At 46.3% G+C, this 17678-nt stretch overlaps 1 protein-coding gene across 1 annotated transcript in view; it reads right to left on the reverse strand.

Moving 5' to 3' along the window:
• Positions 1-17678, reverse strand: part of nbas (NBAS subunit of NRZ tethering complex) — a gene marked incomplete at its 5' end in the record, with an annotated part of 121992 nt that overhangs the window by 77609 nt on the left and 26705 nt on the right. Inside the window, 12 exons of the mRNA XM_079291210.1 lie at positions 2369-2523; positions 2656-2733; positions 2950-3052; positions 3152-3274; positions 5050-5112; positions 7174-7307; positions 7634-7807; positions 9166-9351; positions 12704-12857; positions 13607-13693; positions 16480-16616; positions 16960-17064. Of these exons, the coding sequence (XP_079147336.1) occupies positions 2369-2523; positions 2656-2733; positions 2950-3052; positions 3152-3274; positions 5050-5112; positions 7174-7307; positions 7634-7807; positions 9166-9351; positions 12704-12857; positions 13607-13693; positions 16480-16616; positions 16960-17064 (1499 nt within the window). The remainder of the gene's footprint in view (positions 1-2368; positions 2524-2655; positions 2734-2949; positions 3053-3151; positions 3275-5049; positions 5113-7173; positions 7308-7633; positions 7808-9165; positions 9352-12703; positions 12858-13606; positions 13694-16479; positions 16617-16959; positions 17065-17678) is intronic.

The raw sequence follows: 17678 nt of genomic DNA on the forward strand, positions 1-17678 counted from the left end.
TGACCACCAACCAGATGACCTCGCAGGATCCAGAAGAGGAAGTCTGAAATTCAGACTCAGATGCAGGACAGTGGGGTAAGTTCAAAGCAGAAGTTTGACGATTGATACCACTCTCATGCAGCAGCACGTTAGCTTAGCACAAAGGCTGAAAACAGAGGGAAAGCAGGTTATCTTGAACCCAGAACAGATGCAGTAGAGACCTTTGATGTAAAGAGCAGTGACATGATGATGACTGGAGCAAGGCAAGACTCCTAAAAACACATTAACAGCATAACTCCTATGTGTGGACCCCAGGAGCTGCTCCCTCAGTGGCAGCTACTGGAGATCAAACTAAAGAACGTATTTTGTATCTGTAGCTAAATACTTCTGAGACGTCATACCAAATCCCAACAAACTGTAAAACTAAAAATACACATCTAGAGAAACTAAAAGTAAACATTTCTGAAAAACTGAAACAAAATTAAAAACAAAACAAGAAAAAACTAACTTTTACACTTTCAAAGAAAAAAAAAAGCTTATTAAATCTGAAGTTTGTGAAGTTCCAACATCGTGATCAGAAACATGGTGAGACATGGATTCATTTACAAAGTCGAGACTCATTTGACGGGTCTACAAACAGAGTTGTACTCTTCTAAACCAATCCACACTCATTACCTTTAATAGGATTATGTAGCACATCACTTAGCATATGTACCAGTACACCGAATGTGTGTGTGTGTGTGTGTGTGTGTGTGTGTGTGTGTGTGTGTGTGGGGTGCCGGCTTGAGATGAGAGTACATGTTCTCATTTTCTTGGTTTTTCATCAAGCAATTATACAGCAAAAGCAAAATACTGCAAAGCTTGAGAGAGAGGAGCAAAAAAAAAACACGAATGATTAATTTACAAAAAAATAAATCCACCATAAAACAAGAGCTTAGAGAGGCGCTCTGACGTCAGTGTCAGTACAGAGGAGGAAGCTTGTCCTTGGAGTGTGTATTCGACGAAGGCACAGCAGTTTCCTTTAACGCTCGCAGTGTTTGAACAAAGACAACGAACACAGAAGAAGAGGCGTCTCAGGATCCCCATCAGCGTAATCAAAGCAATCCCAAACGCACATCTTCAAAACAGGTTGAATCGATGTTGTTCACAGATTAGAGTACACACACACACACACACACTCAGCAGCTTCCCACTCTTTGAGCATGGCTGGTGTTCTTGCCAGGAACAAGAGGTTTGTCCTGGCACACGAGAGCAGGAAAAGAACATGGCTGTGGATGGACGAATGAGAGACAGAAAGAGGGCATGTTGATTATGTACTCATGCTGTGAAGTGTCTGCAGGCCTGTGTGTGTGGTTGTTTGTGTTTGTGCGCGGAGACCGCCTTAGAAGAGACGATGGTGGGAAAAAATAAATAAAAATTTCTATTTTGGTTTCAAGAGTGATGTTTGTGCTTTGCGGCATGTTTTCTGAAATTTGCAGATAACTATTTCCTGTTAGACAGACACACGGGAGAACACCAGTTAACCTTTGTGCAGCAGTCATCAATGGAACACCACCGCAGAGACCACCGAACCACCACCGACGTTTGTCACGTCGCACAACACCTTTCATAAAACACACATCTTTTGATTCTTGTTCTTGTAGAAATATTGATTGGTGCAGCCTGAAACGACATATGAAACCTTATTCTTCTTGTTGATATTGTGTTTGTCCTTCTTTCTTTGCCCGAGTGCATGTGAGCATCTCTCCGTCTCTGCGTGAGTGGGCCCCTCTTCTGTCGGTCCTGAGTGATACTACAGGATCACCTTTGTAGTTGGAGGGCTTTCCCATGTTATTTTAAGAGGGATCTCATTTTGTCCTTGTGTAAACTCTCGCCTGGTGCAACTGACCGCATCCTTTCAGGACACTGGCAGGTGTGGTTTATGTGTCTGTCCAAGCATGTGCGTATGTGTCTTTGGTATTTAGTACACAGGATAAGATGTGTGTCTGTGGAGCAGTTATTTTAGTCTAAAAGGACACAGGCAGCCAGTCTGTAGGGACTATTCATTTTAGAGCAACATGCACAAGTTCAGACGCTGCGTTCTGTCTCATGTCTCAAATTCACAAGCAGCAAAACACACACAGATTCACGCGCACACACAGCGGGACTGCTACAATGGATGATGATGTCCAAATGTGTGGAGGGGGGCCTCTGCCAGAGTTACTATAAATTAATGACGACCCAATTACTGTCCCACTTCCCCACTAGGAGCAGACGGTAAGGTTAGACACCCAGCGAGCCCCTCCGAGAGCTGAAACCAGCAACTGGCATAAAGAAGTAAGAATTAAGAAGTAAGATCAAGCCGGTCCTCATAAGTAGAGAAACGCTTCTTTGTCATGTTCCTCCTCACCTGGCCAGGCCCATGCAGGGGTCTGTCAGCGTTGTGGATGAGTTGAAGTACTCTCTAGCAGCAGCTAACACTAATTCCAGGCTGTTGTCGTAGGCCACCTTCAGAGCGCAACCTTTACCCCGGAAAGACAAACTGACAGGAACATCCTGCCTGACCTGGAAACATGAAGAGAACATTTAGAGATCAATGAAAGCAGCATTAGAATTCATTGCGGGTGGTTTAATATAGTTATATAAAGACCGGAATGTGCAGTGTGAAGTGGAGTCGTGCAGTCATGTTTAATATACCTTGGAGCAGTGCATGAGCTGCCCTGCCAGGCGTACGTTCTCCACACGGCTGGAACACAGCAGGGACTCAACAAAGACCTGCAGCAGTCAGGGAGGAGAGGGAGCATTATGCAGGGAGAGATGGCGTTTAACGGAGCGCTGTAGAAGTGTCAATTCAGTGGTTCTGGTGGAAGCACACCACTCATGTCACGCGTGTCATTTATGGACCAAAGTGTCATTCAAGGAGCGAAATGTGCACTTTTGTCACCGTAAATTACAGCTTTCGCTCTTTTTACAACGCAATTTCGTTTGTACCTGGTGACATGTCTCCGGTTTTAGACAGGTGTAGACGTTCTGCTGCATGTCAAGCAGGTCCTGCATTAGACCTCTCCACACCGTCTCACTCACTGGAGGAACTCTGGACACATGGCATGTAAATGTTAGGTATGGTCAAGGGATCCTTGACAGACATTTGAGATTTTAAAGTGTCTTCTGTTGAGTCTTTCTAAGTTCATACTTGCGACCAGTGTGCCGGCACAGTTTGACCATCAGCTGGTGCGCCTCCTCTTCGCTGTTCTGGCTGTTCTTCACATATAAAATGGGCTTCTGCAGGCCGTGTTTCTCCAGAATCTCCACCACACTAAGACGTATAAGCACAGAGACACACATCTATAGTCGCTGATGTCATAAGAGCGGGCAACCACGAACATAATCATAGAAACTAGGGAAAACGTGCAATAAAAATCAGACAAAAACAGCTCCGAGTCACATTAATCGACACGTTCTCTCAGTGGAAGCAGAAGACGGGATGATTGGCAGCGGCAGGTCTCACGGTAGGAAATGCCAAAAGAAACTGGGGTAAAATAAATGTAGATGAAAAATTGAAGGGAGAGTACAGATGAGAAAGACAGAAGATGTGTGCGCTCTAAGCTGTTCATTATTTTGGCAGCAGATAGTCATGTGCAAGCCACGGTGCAGATTAGAAGACTGAAGAGCAACATGATGAACTGCAAGCAAACAAGACAGCACCTCTTTGTAAGCGGGTGTTCGTCCTGGGGCATTTAAATGCTGGCAGTAACATATGACCAAGGGAGAGAGTGTGTGTGTGTGTGTGTGTGTTGGTTTGGGATTAGCATGGGTGCTACAGATGTTCGCTCTCTTCTGCAACTCATTACCATCGTAAACAGGTGACTGTCTGGGTACGTGAGCAAAAGATAGAGCGAGACAACAAGCCTTGATATTAACATGCATGTGTGTGTGTGTGTGTTCGCTCGAGTGTGAACGTGGGTGGGGGAGTGTCTGCATGTTCCCTGTGCACATATTAATGTGCCAGCAAGTGGTAGTGGCAGCAGCTGAAAACAGCATTTATTCTGGAGGCGCTCAATGAGCAGACACTTCGCATTTACTGCCTGATTCATCTGGGTAAGAGTGTGTGCGTGTGTGTGTGTGTGTGTGTGTGTGTGTGTGTGTGTGTGTGGGTGTGTGTGTGTCTCAATGCTTCAGCACAAGAAATATACATGAACACACTGCAGAATCCCCCGGGTGCATTTTATATGGTTGTGTGTGCCTGTGTGTAAATGCGTGTGGATATTTGTCTGCAAAGGACAACACGGGCTTTCCTGTTGCTGCTTCCTCATCATCTATATTCGCATTCCCTTCAGGCTCCCACCCTCCCCCTGCCTTCATCCTTATCCTCCTTCCTTCCTCCTCATAACTTCTCTATTTTGGAAGTTCATCCTGAGAGGAGGGGTGGAGGAGAGAGAGAGGGGGGGGGGAGAGAGGGGGAGAATAAGAGAGCGAGGGGAGAGGGATCGACATGTAGGTGATTTTAACCTGTAACAGAGAAAATGCCTGAGGCTGTTTGAATACCATGAGACAGACAGAGGTGCTTTGATATTGAGTGTGTATATGTGCGTGTGTGTGTGTGTGTGTGTGTGTGTGTGTGTGTGTGTGTGTGTGTGTGTGTGTGTGTGTGTGTGTGTAGGTGTGTGTGTGTGTGTGTGTGTGTATGTGTGTGTGTGTGTTGACTGCACATCCATGTCTCCTCTCCTTGTTGGCGTTTTCCATCAAGCAATAAGCATGGCTACAAAGTGAACATTTCCCAAGCAATGCAGCACTAATCAACGAACTGACGGGCTCCTCCTCAACACTCTGAATGCCTCGCAAACAGACACAGATACAGCAGCGATGTACGGAGCCGGAGCGAACTCTTGTTTTGTTCAACCATGAGTCCAGAACCCAAAGATGTTAAATTAAAACTGTTAAGAGAACCGGAAAAGGTAAGAAAATACTCCGGCTCCTGAAACTGGAGAATGTTTGGAAATAAAGCTCTGATGGCTGAACTGGGTGGACGGGAGAAGACGAATGAGGAAGAAGGGACGACAGCTGAAAGACGGTGCGAGTGTGTTGACGTACCTGAGATGCTTCTCAAGTCGGTCCACCTGATCGTGGAGGGGCGCGGTGAGGCCCGTGTCTGGTCTGTGGGACGATAAAGCACACGTGCACAAAGAAAAGCACGGGTTATTTTGTGTTCAAGTCACCAAAAAAAAAAAAAGGGAAGTAAAAAGTAGAACAAAATAAAGTGCGTGCACAGTTTGAAAGTGTATGCCTGTGTGGGTATTTAAACTAGTACAGTGTACTGTATGTGTGTGTGTGTGTGTGTGTGTGTGTGTGTGTGTGTGTGTGTGTGTGTGTGTGTGTGTGTGTGTGTGTGTGTGTGTGTGTGTGTGTGTGTGTATGTGTGTGTGTGGCCTACCACTGTGAGGTTGTACCGATTCCCCACTAAAAATAAAACCCCATGATGCTTTTGCCTTGAGGCATAGGATTCTGGGTCAGGCTGGCCTGTCCCCCACTAGAGTACTGACCCTGATGGAACAACCTTCTGTGTGTGTGTGTGTGTGTGTGTGTGTGTCATTTTTTTGTGAGCACACCATCTCTCTGTATTCACACAGGCAAACATCTTCACCTCTCAACGCATTTCTCTTCTGCTGCCCCGCCTCCCGCTCTTCCCCTTTTCAATATCCCTTCCTCCCTCATTCTATTTCTCTCCCTCCCTCACCAGCTAATCCCCTGGCCATTCCCCCACTCGCTCAGGGTGAATGCACATCACATTCCTCTGAGCAGACCGAATTAAGGTGTCGCACCAAAAAATTAAAAAATACAAATCAGAAAATTGGGTTGAAACTACTAAGTCATGGTTTCTCTCCGAGCAAATCTGTAATATTCCAACACTGGGGCAGCAATTTTGGAGATTAGTAAATCAGAGAAATCCTTCCTGGGAGGAATGTGAAGTTGAAGGCATTGCATGTACAGTAGAGCCGGGCAGTGCTGCTAATCCAAACACTGCAGAAAGGAAGCCCGTCTGGCAAAGTGAAATGCTTCGTATGAAACGTGCCGATTTAGAGAAAAACATGTCGGATATGATATGCACTCAAATAATTGGACAGTAAAACCATGAGAAGTTAATACGCTCACTTGCTAATCTGCATTTTTTTTTTTATGACTGTTTCGAGAATATGTCCTAATAGCGCTGAATACTTTGATCTTGGTGCCTTTTTGGTGGAGTGACCGGCTCAACTACACAGGATGCATCTGAAACTGTGATACCGCCATGACCGCTATGAATGAATTAGCACCAAGACGTCCTTTGGTCTTAAACTTGTTTACTACAACAACACAGCTTGGTTGAGAGTGGCCCCGCTCCCAGGCCGAGCCACAATATCTTATTGCATTGCAGTTATCCCCTGCTGCTGCGAGTGTGCAGTGGAAAAGCATGAAATCACAGCACGGACCAGCAGCACAGCACAAAGTGAGCCCATTGAAAAGGGCTAACAGACGCTAGTGGTGAAAAGTATGTTTGCCGTAATGCCGTCAAGACCAAAACAAAGCACATCTAAGTGGTGATTCAATTTTCCAATTGAGGTGCACACAGGAGGGCTAATCTATCCAGGAATGAGTCAGTTTAATTCATTCAAAGTACTTAGACACTCTACAGGACCATTTCCTCAACAAGTTGCTCTTTTGTGCTTTCTACCTTTCAGTCTTTTACTGCTGTATCGCTCACTCACCTTCAAATGCACTGCACACTCGCACAGCCTCGTGGGAGACTGAAAGGACGGGCCCTCTTGCCATGTCAAATAGATGTGCTACAGAAGAGTGTGGGGGGGGACGGGGGACACTGCGATAGTAGGAGGTAGGAAATACTGTATCGACTGTAGCTAGGCTAACAGATCGCTCTTTGGAGTCAGAGTTAAGCATGAAAGACAGAGAGAGAATGAGGTAGAAAAGAAAAGGTGCAAAGGGAGGGAGGCAGGAACAGAGGTGGTAGTTAGCGGCATTGATGGGTCCTAGGAGAAAGGCGGGAAGGTGGAAGGAAAGGAAAGAGCTGGGAGGGGTGGAACCGATGTATTGTTGTGTGTGAGGCAATTGGGGACTGCTTCACCGTCGTTACAGCATGGTTTACAACAGATAAATCTGTTGTGTGTGCATATGTGTTAACATGCATGGCTCCATGAGAGAGTGTGTGTGGGTGTGTCTGACCCGTAGCCCCTCTGCGGCAAACACTCCAGGATATCATAACAGAGGCTGAGCTGGTCATCTCTCTCGCAGCTGTAGATGCACTCCAGGGCGACCGCCATCAGCTGGTCCGGGTCCCCGATGATCTTTTGCTGGCACTGGAGGAGAGGAGAGGTCAACACGCGTGTATCGAGGCATGACCGACCCTGTAGCTTTTCTGAACATACACACTGGGGCACTATCAATTTGAGTATTTTCTTCCCTTTGACTGTGTGTGTGTGTGTGTGTGGTGCATGTTTTCTAATAGCCAGGAGACCTTGGCTGTGCCCTTATGGCGTCATAAATATAACATTTACAGCGCAGGGATACGGCACCGGCCCTGACAAGTCACAAACAGCCAGAGACGCAGTGTGTGTGTGTCATGCTTACCCAAGTGTGACGCCCCCCCGCCCGTGTGTGTGTGTGTATGTGTTGGGATACTTGCATCAGGTTTGGAGTGCTGGAAGATGACGAGAGGCAGGGTGAGGTCTCGCTGGGCCAGGATGACCAGGTACTCTCTGAGCAGAGACTGAGCAGCGCCCTCTGTCTGCCCCTCACATCGGTGCAGGAACGGCACCATCCACTGGAAGGCGTCTTTCACGTAGCGCTCGGTCCCGGACTGTTGACGGAAAGACATTATATAGACATAATAGATCCTCTTCATCATCAACATTCAAGCCAAAAGTCTTAGTTGCGCTTGTACTCGTGAGCTATAACTATATTACAAGTGTAAAGTTAGCCAGAAGTTAGATGCTTGTTCCCGTGATGCGTTTCTTCCTTCATTGTCTTGTTCATACGTAGATTTATGTATGAACAGTGCAAAGTACCTAAGACTGCATTTCCACCAAATGGTGCTCTGCAATTAAACCTGAACCTGAACTGTAAACGCTACAGCGCGTGGGTTGTGCTGCGATTTGATGTCAAGTTCGTGCAGGACCACGCACCCACCTGGTGACAGCGCTGACTCAGGATACACGGATAGGAGAGAATCCACAGGAATAACATTCAGATGGTAAATGCTAACTTGCACACCCACGCGCAAACATTTTGCTTTGCCGCACTGCGTCTCCGATAAAGAAAGACATCAGCCGCGGGCAACGCAGGACATTTAATCTAGGCAGATTTGGTAAACACTCAAAGTCACGCACACAAGCGCCCAAAGGGAGTACCAGTCAAACAGCATGTGTTAGCGCAGTCAACAACATTTGCTGGCTGCCTGCCTGTATGGAAGATCCTACTGGCAGTGGTCCTCACAGGCTAAAGCTGGCAGTTATCAGCTACAATTTAGAGGACAGCTCATATTATGTACTCCAAAGGGACTTGTAACTGTAGTACCTACGACACACCAGTTTTCAAAGCTCTCTCTCGCTGCTGCTGGATGCAGAGTGTGTACTGTTCAATGTCAGGGACTTCAGAAGTTAAAACAACTGATTTACAGTGAGATGGTTATTCAGTACATTTTGAAATGATGTACGTTTTCTATTTGTTTTGTTTCCTTTTTAAGGTTCCATTAGTACACATCATGTTCTTTAAAGCTACAGGAAAGGATTACAGCTACTTCAATATGGGACGTGAAATGGATTATTCTTGTTTTTTTTGCTGACAGTCAACAACCCACACACTGAGCTAGACGAGGCAGCATGTTGGGAAAGGCACATATAACATAGAGCAATACGTTTGTCACCAGAGACTGCTGGGGTTTGGTCAAAACTGTGAAAATACTTTTGAAGAAATGTGTTTCAAATAAATGTGAAGATGCAAAAGACGAATAATGACACCTCTCCATGACCATCCTGTTTCGGTCGTGTAGAGATGGACCCTTTATATTTTATCTTATGTCTAACATAATGCTACATCAGCACAGACCAAGTGAAAACTATTGAATCAGACTTCAATCATTACTGTTATGACACAAAGTATACAAATTACGGGGGAAAAAATCATTCTTCTCATGAAAATGTTAAATAGGCCGCTTACATTTTTCATGAGCAGGTGGAGCTTGTCGATGTCTCTGAGCTGCTGCAGATCTTTAAGTGTCAAACTCAATTCACACGACGTCTCGTACACGAGTGTTTCCATGGTGACCAAGTCATCGCACAGGAGCTCCAGGCCGGGGATCTCGCGCTCCTTCGCCAGACGCACCAGCGACAGGGCGCAGTCCACCTGATCGAGACGAAGGCGTGCAAAAACATAAGGGAGGAGAAAAAAGAAGCAAAAAGCAACTTGACAAAAAAGCTCCGCGTAAACAGTTAGTGTGCAGCATCTACATCCTTATTTTCTCATCAGGTGGCTTTATCTTATTCATTGTTATTGTTACCTTAGCCGACTGCGGAATCTATTTCTTTAACAAGTATGTTTAGAGGTTTTCAATGTTGGATGCCGCCAAATCCTGCACACTAGACATTTAAGGTCAGATCACCAAAGTCAGTAGGATTCATCCTCTGGGGACGATGAATGTCTGTACAAAACTTTATGGCAATTCATCCAATAGTTGTTCACCTTCTTCCGTCTGGACCAAAGCGGTGGACTGACCGCTTGCCTATCTCTAGCTCCGTAACAACTAACCCCCAATGTGAGTCTTTATTATTGTGCTGAGTATTTACTTTAAAAGTCAAAAGGTGAGCAACCATTGTATCGATGTACTCGGTCTGTCTTCAGTCAAATACTCCTCACTGACGCTGCAGTGTGCCACCCTTTACTCTGGTGGTCCCTTGTTGACCAAATGTTACATTCAACAAACTCTTATCTTCAGAGCGCTCCTGCAGGATGATGAGATAAAACTCCAAAACTGTATTTCTATTTTACAGGCGCTTGTATCTTGTGCGATCCATCTTCCCGCCTCGTTACAAAGGTAACCCAGTCAAAGTCACGCGTGCAGCGGTTGAATAAAGATGCGCTTTCGAGCAAGTTGCCGTGCCATTGAAAAACTGTTGCTGAGGTCACTGAACTGGGAACGCAAACAACAACATCCCAACCAATCGGAAACTAAATAATACCAGTCAGTCATTGCTAATATCCAATCATTAGTCTTTGGACAGCAAAACGGGGAAGATTTGGGCTTCCTGCTACTGTGGTCGATAAAATTCCATCCAGAAGAGCAGCCGGTCGATATCCGACCACCTATACGCTGGCCGGCCAATCGATGCCCGGCCACCTGTGGATGCTAGCCAATCAATAGCAGATGCCGCTGGGCCCTGTAGTGATGATTGCTTTCTCTCCACCTTCTAGAGAAGGGAAGCCCTTTAGCACAGCGGTTAGAGCAGCATCTTGCTTGTGCACGAGCACATGCACACGTGCGTGCGCGCACGTGCTTGTGCACGAGCACGTGCACGAGCACATGCACACGTGCGTGCGCGCACGTGCTTGTGCACGAGCACATGCACGTGCGTGCACGTGCTTGTGCACGAGCACATGCACGTGCGTGCGCGCACAGGGTCCGCAGCCTTGTTCGGCTCAGCTCAACACATTTCTTGCTGAATAAATAATTCCGCGCTTTCATTTGTAAGAAGGCACAGACACACGGGAGGGAGCGAGAGAACCCAAATCACCTGGAGTCAGAGCAATTAGAAACAACAAGAGAGAGAAGTCCATTGATCCAACTGTGAGTAAAGAGCCTCCCCGTTCCCTCCACCCCTCCCTCTGCTCTCCAGAGAGAGATTCCCAGCTAACCACAGACTGTTCAGATGTTAATATATCACACTTTTTAATTACAACCTCATCTCCAGGCCCGCCCCTCATCAGTCTCACAACACGCAACTTGCGTCCTCTGTCTCGCTCTCTCTGTGCCGTCTCCCTCTCAAAGCCCCGGCAGATTTCACCGACAATCAATTTTGTCCGTCTTTGTCTCTCTCCTGCCCGTCCTACATATCGGCCCTTTCTTTCAAACATCATTTTCTCCTCCTCTCGCTCTTCCCACCTCTTTGCAAGAACTCTGTAACAGTCGCCACGACTGGCCTCCATTTGACCTCAGAGTCTGGCCCTCTTTGCCTTCCCCGTCTCCTGTCTCTGTCTGCGTTCCACAGAGCCACCCTGTCATTTTGTGTCATTTAGTTACCAACAGTGTTTCAATACAACACTTGTCTTTAATATCCTTTATTTATACCCTTTCAACGGGTCATTTTCCTTCCCACAGACAGCCCTTTCCATGAGATCGCTTTCCACTTTTACCTCACCGCCCTCCCCTATTTTTGTGTTTGCAATACACTCAAACAAAACAAGGGATGACGCATTGGCCCAGCATTTATCTCCTTTTTCCCCCCCTTTCTTTTGCTCTCTCCCTCTCCCCAATCTTCCCATTCAGCGCCTCGCCTCCTGTCGCTCCGTGGCTGGTTTAAAAACACTCCAGCTCCCTCTGATGTGGCTCCTTTTAATCAAACCCCATTTTCCTCCATTAAAACGCTCTTCCAAGCATAAACACGGCCAGATGAGGGATGGGCGGGGGGGGGGGGGGGGTCGCAAACAAGAGAGAACAAATGAGATGGAAAAAGTAAGGAGGGAGAAAAACACTCCGCAAACGGCAGCAGACCCGCTCCAACGTCTCCCTCTGTTGCATCCCTCCCTCTGTTGCGAAGCGAGAGGCGTGAGAGTTTGGGACGTTGCCAAGAGGCTCCTGGAGTAATGTGCGAGAGAGGAAAAAGGAGATGAGTTCAAATTAAAAAGGAACAAGTGAGGAAATGAAAGAGAGCTGGTGTGATTCTGAGAGATGAACCGAGACACAATCAGTCTCTATGAGTGGATGATGAAAGGCCCGATTTCCCCCCGTTGTCTTCAAAAAATGAGCAATGGACTTCCAAATTCCCTTCTCCTCCGCCCTCCTCACACACCCAGTGAAAAGGATGAAATGGAGACATGAGGGGGAAAGATATGACTGCACCCTAGTTGGTCCGTTCACAAAGACAAAAGGGAGCGCTGTGACAACCTTGATCCATCACTGTGAAGGAGCTACAGAGGGGACGGAGCTGCCATGTGGATGGGGTGGGTGGAAAGGGTGGGCAGCTCCAGCGGTTACATCCCATTACTCCACTAAACAAGTCCGATCAAGTCCTGTTTTTCAGTTGCAGCAACAGATGACAGAAGCTTTGCAAACTCTTCATTAGAATTCCATATGGCAGACCTGATAATGACGGTCACAGATAGGATCAAAGTGGCCTTGACTGATGGGGGGCTGGCAACGTCTCTTCTGCAGCCCCGAATCCAAGCTCGTCACATATTTCTGCCCCGATTCTGTAAGAGGGCAATGTGCAACGGCAATTATCACAAGTGCCAGATGTCTAACAACTCCTTTAAGCTGCTGTCGCGCTGTAAGTTCAAATCAAGAAGATGTAACCTGCAAAGGAACCTCAGCAGGGCCTGGAAATGTGTCACCGTAATGGTAAGTGGCCAAGAACCTCCGTGAGTGAAGCGCCTTTGTGGCAATCAGAAGTCTGATGCTTTGAATCTGTAGAAATACAGTCCCTGCTTGGTTTTGTTTCTTAGCTACGACTGGGAACCTGTATTAACGTTGAGTGCTGGTTACCTGTCTGGAGCAGGAGTCGATGTCCTTAGCTCTGCTCTGGTACCAGTCGGTCAGCAGCTCGATGGACGGCGCGGCTGTGCGGAACCTCAGCCGCTCCGGAGCGCCCTCGTACAGGAAACCGTCGTCATCAGACACGTTCTGGTCCAGCATTGATCTGAGGAAGAGCGGAGATAGATGAAAGGGAATTTTAGGAAAGTAGAGACAGTAGATAACGGGGGAAAGGGAAAATCTATATTATATAGTAACACAGCGATGACTCTTTGGTCTAATAAAAAAAAAAGAAAATTCACAACCCATATCCTTTCAGGGGGATATCGGGTTCCAGTGAAAAGGGAGAAGAGAAAAAAACATGAACAGAAGAGAGAGAAATAGCAAAAACTGAGGATATAATATGGCAAAAAAAAGGAAGCGTGGCCGTTGTAAACAAAGTCGTAAACGCAGTCGTAAACGCAGTCTTAAACGTCGCTGGCACCACACAATCACACTATCAAACTTTCACCCAGCAATCCCGGGCCAAGCACAGGACAATAGCCAACTGGTGTTACGACTCGACACAAAAGAGCAATAAAACAAGAGCTCGCTAAATGAAATCGTAAATGACGGTGGCCCCCAAATGCAGCGAGCAAATGGCATAAATTGGCTGCGCAACAAGATTTGGTATTAGCTTGTTATGGTTCCGTTTCACATTTAGATAATAGGATGTCATGTTTTGTTTCACATCATGACGCCAGCACAAGCATCTGGCCTGTATGGAACATGAATTTTAACAAGTCTACGCTCCCAGAGCCTTTGTTGTCGTGCGTATGGAGAGATTTTACAATCCCATCAGTCGATTCAAAGTATTGGTTTCTTAGAACACCGAGAGGACGATGTGACAATGTTGAAGTGATGTTGACCGTTTACCTGCACTCCTCTGCCTCGCACCAGTCCATCTCACTGTGTCTCTGCTCGTCCCACGGAATCAACACCAAATCACCTCCGTCATCCATGCTGAGAGTAAAAGAAAAGAAGCACAGGCAAATAAGTCAAAAAGAGGCAAAGAGGCAAAGACACAGCAAGATACAGAGGACGAGAGGAGGAGAGAGATCCTAAATCAGAAGAAGAAAAGTCGGTTTTAGGGAAAAGCTCAAGAACAAATGTCTAGCCAGGAGTCCAAAAACACCTACCCCCCCACCTGTAATGGCACCTGGTAAATCAGCAAAGACATTTACTGTCTCAAACTAAACATGGTCATAAATTACAGGAAAACTCTGGTGACAGGGAGCACCTTATGGGAAATTGAAACAGCAGAGCATAATAAGGAAAGTACCGGTGAGAAAACAACAAAACAAAAGCACAGCAGTAAACAATTCACAGAACTTTCGGCGCCGTGCCTGGGTTGTAAATAGCCGGGACTTTTATTTTCTAAATGCCGTGTTGGAACTCAGCTTTGCTTCTTCCTGGTCTCCTTGAGTATGACAGGTCTGAGGAAGATAAACAGGGAACACACAAGAAAAGAATCCAAAGTGACGAATGACTCTGTAACCTCGCGTGTCGGTGCTGACAAGACTCAGACACTTAGAGACAGACGCACGGATGCATGCACTCATTCTGGGACACTGGGGGGGGTGAAAGGAAGCCGCTTCATATCTTATTCTCGGATTAATGCTTTTCTTCTTCTTATCTATTTTTCTGTAGACAGAAAAATATGTACTGTGACTGTAAAACCCAAGGAGATAGTGCGAGCTACAAATCATCTCGAGCTTTGGTGCAGTTAAAGGCCGAGTGCACGAGCGCTGCTGCAGTTTTTTTTTTTTTTTAAACACGACCATAAATTCTATCCAATCACGAAAATACATAGGATGTGTCCGAGTAGCGGGTGTGATTTATGTCAACGCACAAAAGTGGGAAGATTTTTTTTTTTTACCAACAATCCATTCCGATTGGAGTTTTAACGCAGAGTCGGCAGAGATCGAGAAGTCTCGGTTCTTCCTCTAAAATGCCCCCAGAAAGCGAACCTCTTTCTTTTTTTCCCTCCCTGTCGTTCCCCGACTCCCTGGTCCTCTTTCCTCATTAAAGACAGCCGGGTTAGAGGGTGGAGAGTAAATATTGGTGTGAGAGCTGGGATATCGATGAGGGGAATGAATTATTCCGCGCTCGCTCCCCTGATCTACTTCACGTCAGCCCGAGAGAGGCGAGGAGGAAAACGGAGACGCAAAGCAAACCTGGAGCCGGTGCTTTGGTTTACTTCTATTTATTCCGATCCGTTTCAAGCTCGGGGGCAAACTTTTCAACTAAATATCAGTGTTCTGCATTCTTCCACGCACGTCCCCATTTGCAGACCTGATCAATAACACAGGAGAAACACATATTTTCCCCCTTTTCGGTGACGCAAGACTTTAGGATGTAGCAAGTGAGCTCCAAAACAGATGGCGTCCGTCTGCTGCAGTGGAGGAGCGACGCGCTGTTGGGAGGAGCAGTTGGTGCTCACAGGCTGGGGGAAACAGGAAACTGCCCCACAGCGGCAGAGCCATGATGGATGCTCACTGCAGAGCCACAGCCACCTGACCTCCATACAAACTCAGACACAGCGAATGAAAGAGCGCGATGGTCCTGCGCAAAAATTTTCTTTTTTAAGCTCCAGGGGACTTTGGCCTTGTATTCATGCATTTCTTTATATAAATGTATACGTGGTGTATGAATAACTTAAATACTGGCACAGAGAATGGAGGAATAGTCGAAAATGGAGGAACGGGAAAAGGCCGAGGGAGACGAGTTAAATGGAAATGACAAGTTAGAGGAAACAAAAAGGCAAAAATGGATGGCCGGCTGCAGTCATCAGTAAACCCGGGCTGTCACCTCTATTAGTGAACCATAAAGGGGTGAGGAATGAAGCGCTGCTCCATCATCTCCGTCTCACATATCTCCTCTCATCCCAAAGCAAAAAATTAAAAACTAGAACAAAACCCCTGCCACATGTATCGTATCATTTTAAAGTATGACATATTGTCTTCATGTAAATTTAGAAGTGTCTCTCTCCTTTTATGTCATTGCAGCTCAGCCCTTAAGCTATATGTGCGTACACTCGGTGTACTGGAAGAAAGATTCCTGCTGTGCGACGGTGAGAGAGCGAGAGAGCGAGAGAGAGAGAGAGAGAGAGAGAGAGAGAGAGAGAGACCTCCGACTGCAACGCTCCCACAGAGGTGTGATTCCAGATTGAGGTGATCCTAGTTTGAAATGTGGGGATGCGTGCCACTTGTGTATTCCAGAAAGATGTGAATGTTGATTTTCAGACATCAGAGGGGGCGCGTTCCCCTGAGGTAACGTACGTGTTTTTACACCGCGGCGTCTGTGTTTGCAAAGTGAATTGTTTTTAAAAGGGGAATTAGGAAAGAGACACGGGTAAAGAGTTTTTCAGTTGGGCTAATTTCTAAATAGTTTACATGTTACTTAAATGGTCTTTTTAAACTGCCCTTCGGCATTAATTAAAATCAAAAGTAAGTATTTTCATACATGTTCAGCCCCATCAGTGCATCTTAATGGATTGTTTTTGTTCCGTAGTGTAAATTACAATATTAGCACATCGGAATAGACACGAATGAAGTCGTTTCTTTGGAATTCAAACATAAATCCTTGGATAATGAATGAATGAATATAATATCTCGTCATCTTCTTTACTTCCACAGGATTGAATTGGAAAGTCTCACTTAAATTGCTTGTTTGTCCCGGTGGTTTTAGGTAGTATTTGAACGAATGTAGACCTTGATGACACGTGTGTGCATTTGTGTGCATCTCACCGGGCTTCAGGCAGCAGGATGGTGTACTCGTGTGGAGAGGTGGTTTCTGGGAAGTTGTGAAGGATGGCGAGCCGATGCTGGAGGAGCTCGGCGCCGTGGTACGTGAACAGGATGTCCAGCGCCTGCACGTTGCTCTCCTGTAGGCAAACGAATGATCCAACAACTGAAACCTTCCATCAAATCAGAGTTATTTAAAACAGCAAATTCTAATGTGACCAACTGGAGAAGAAAAAACCCTTTGGTAGAAAACACAAAGAAACACACGCAGGTGCTCATTAGTTAGATCGAGCTCAAGCTAATGCAGTCTGATCCAACAATCCTGCAATAAATCCTTCCATCACGACGAGTAAAGTTAGCATGTATTGCAGGACTGTTGCATTCGTTCTGTGAGCGTGGATCTCATTGTATGCCAGTGGAGATGCAAGTTAAGTGAGATTATTACTCACTTATTATTATTACAAACAAATAGCCTTATGTTACCCTGGCGTAGTTTCTTGCTGATAAAACGATATTTTGACTGCGGAACTTCTTGAAGAACTCTGCATCATATTTCTGCTCCGCTGCGTGAGCACCGCCAAGAACGTCCTGTGGGGGGGGGGGGGGGGGGGGAAGAGAGAGAGAGAGAGAGAGCAAGAGAGAGAGAGAGAGAGAGGAATTGAGGAATACAACTGTGGTTCATAAAAAGACATTTGTGAAGCTAATTTCTTTCCCCCCCAGTGAGTGGTGGGAAAGTCGCACCAAAGATGAACCGGGGAAAAAACAAAGAGTGGGTAGAGGAAGTGAATGCAGATGAATGCGCAGAGACAAAATCAACAGAGATGCTATTTAACTTTCGAGCACACGGCTGTCGTGTCCTTTTAGTTGAAACCATCTGAGGAAGGTATGAGAGTGTGTGAGTGTGTGAGTGTGAGAGTGTGCGAGAGTGCACGAGTGTGAGAGTGTGCGCACACGCACGCATCAGAAGGGAACATTTCTTGTGCTGGCCTTTGGCTGAGAGGGATGTCTGTGTGTCGGTGTGTGTATAAAATCTCTATAGCCTCCTCTGTGCCAGGGTGTGTGTGTGTGTGTGTGTGTGTGTGTGTGTGTGTGTCTGATGGATAGCCTTTGAATGGGCCCTATGCAGACTGAGCCGGCCCAAGTGGGGATGATAAAAACCCTAATATCATATTCATAGACAGCCAGAGAAAATGGATTGGGGC

The sequence above is a fragment of the Melanostigma gelatinosum genome (assembly GCF_949748355.1).
Source record: "Melanostigma gelatinosum genome assembly, chromosome: 19".
Taxonomy (NCBI): Eukaryota; Metazoa; Chordata; class Actinopteri; order Perciformes; family Zoarcidae; genus Melanostigma; species Melanostigma gelatinosum.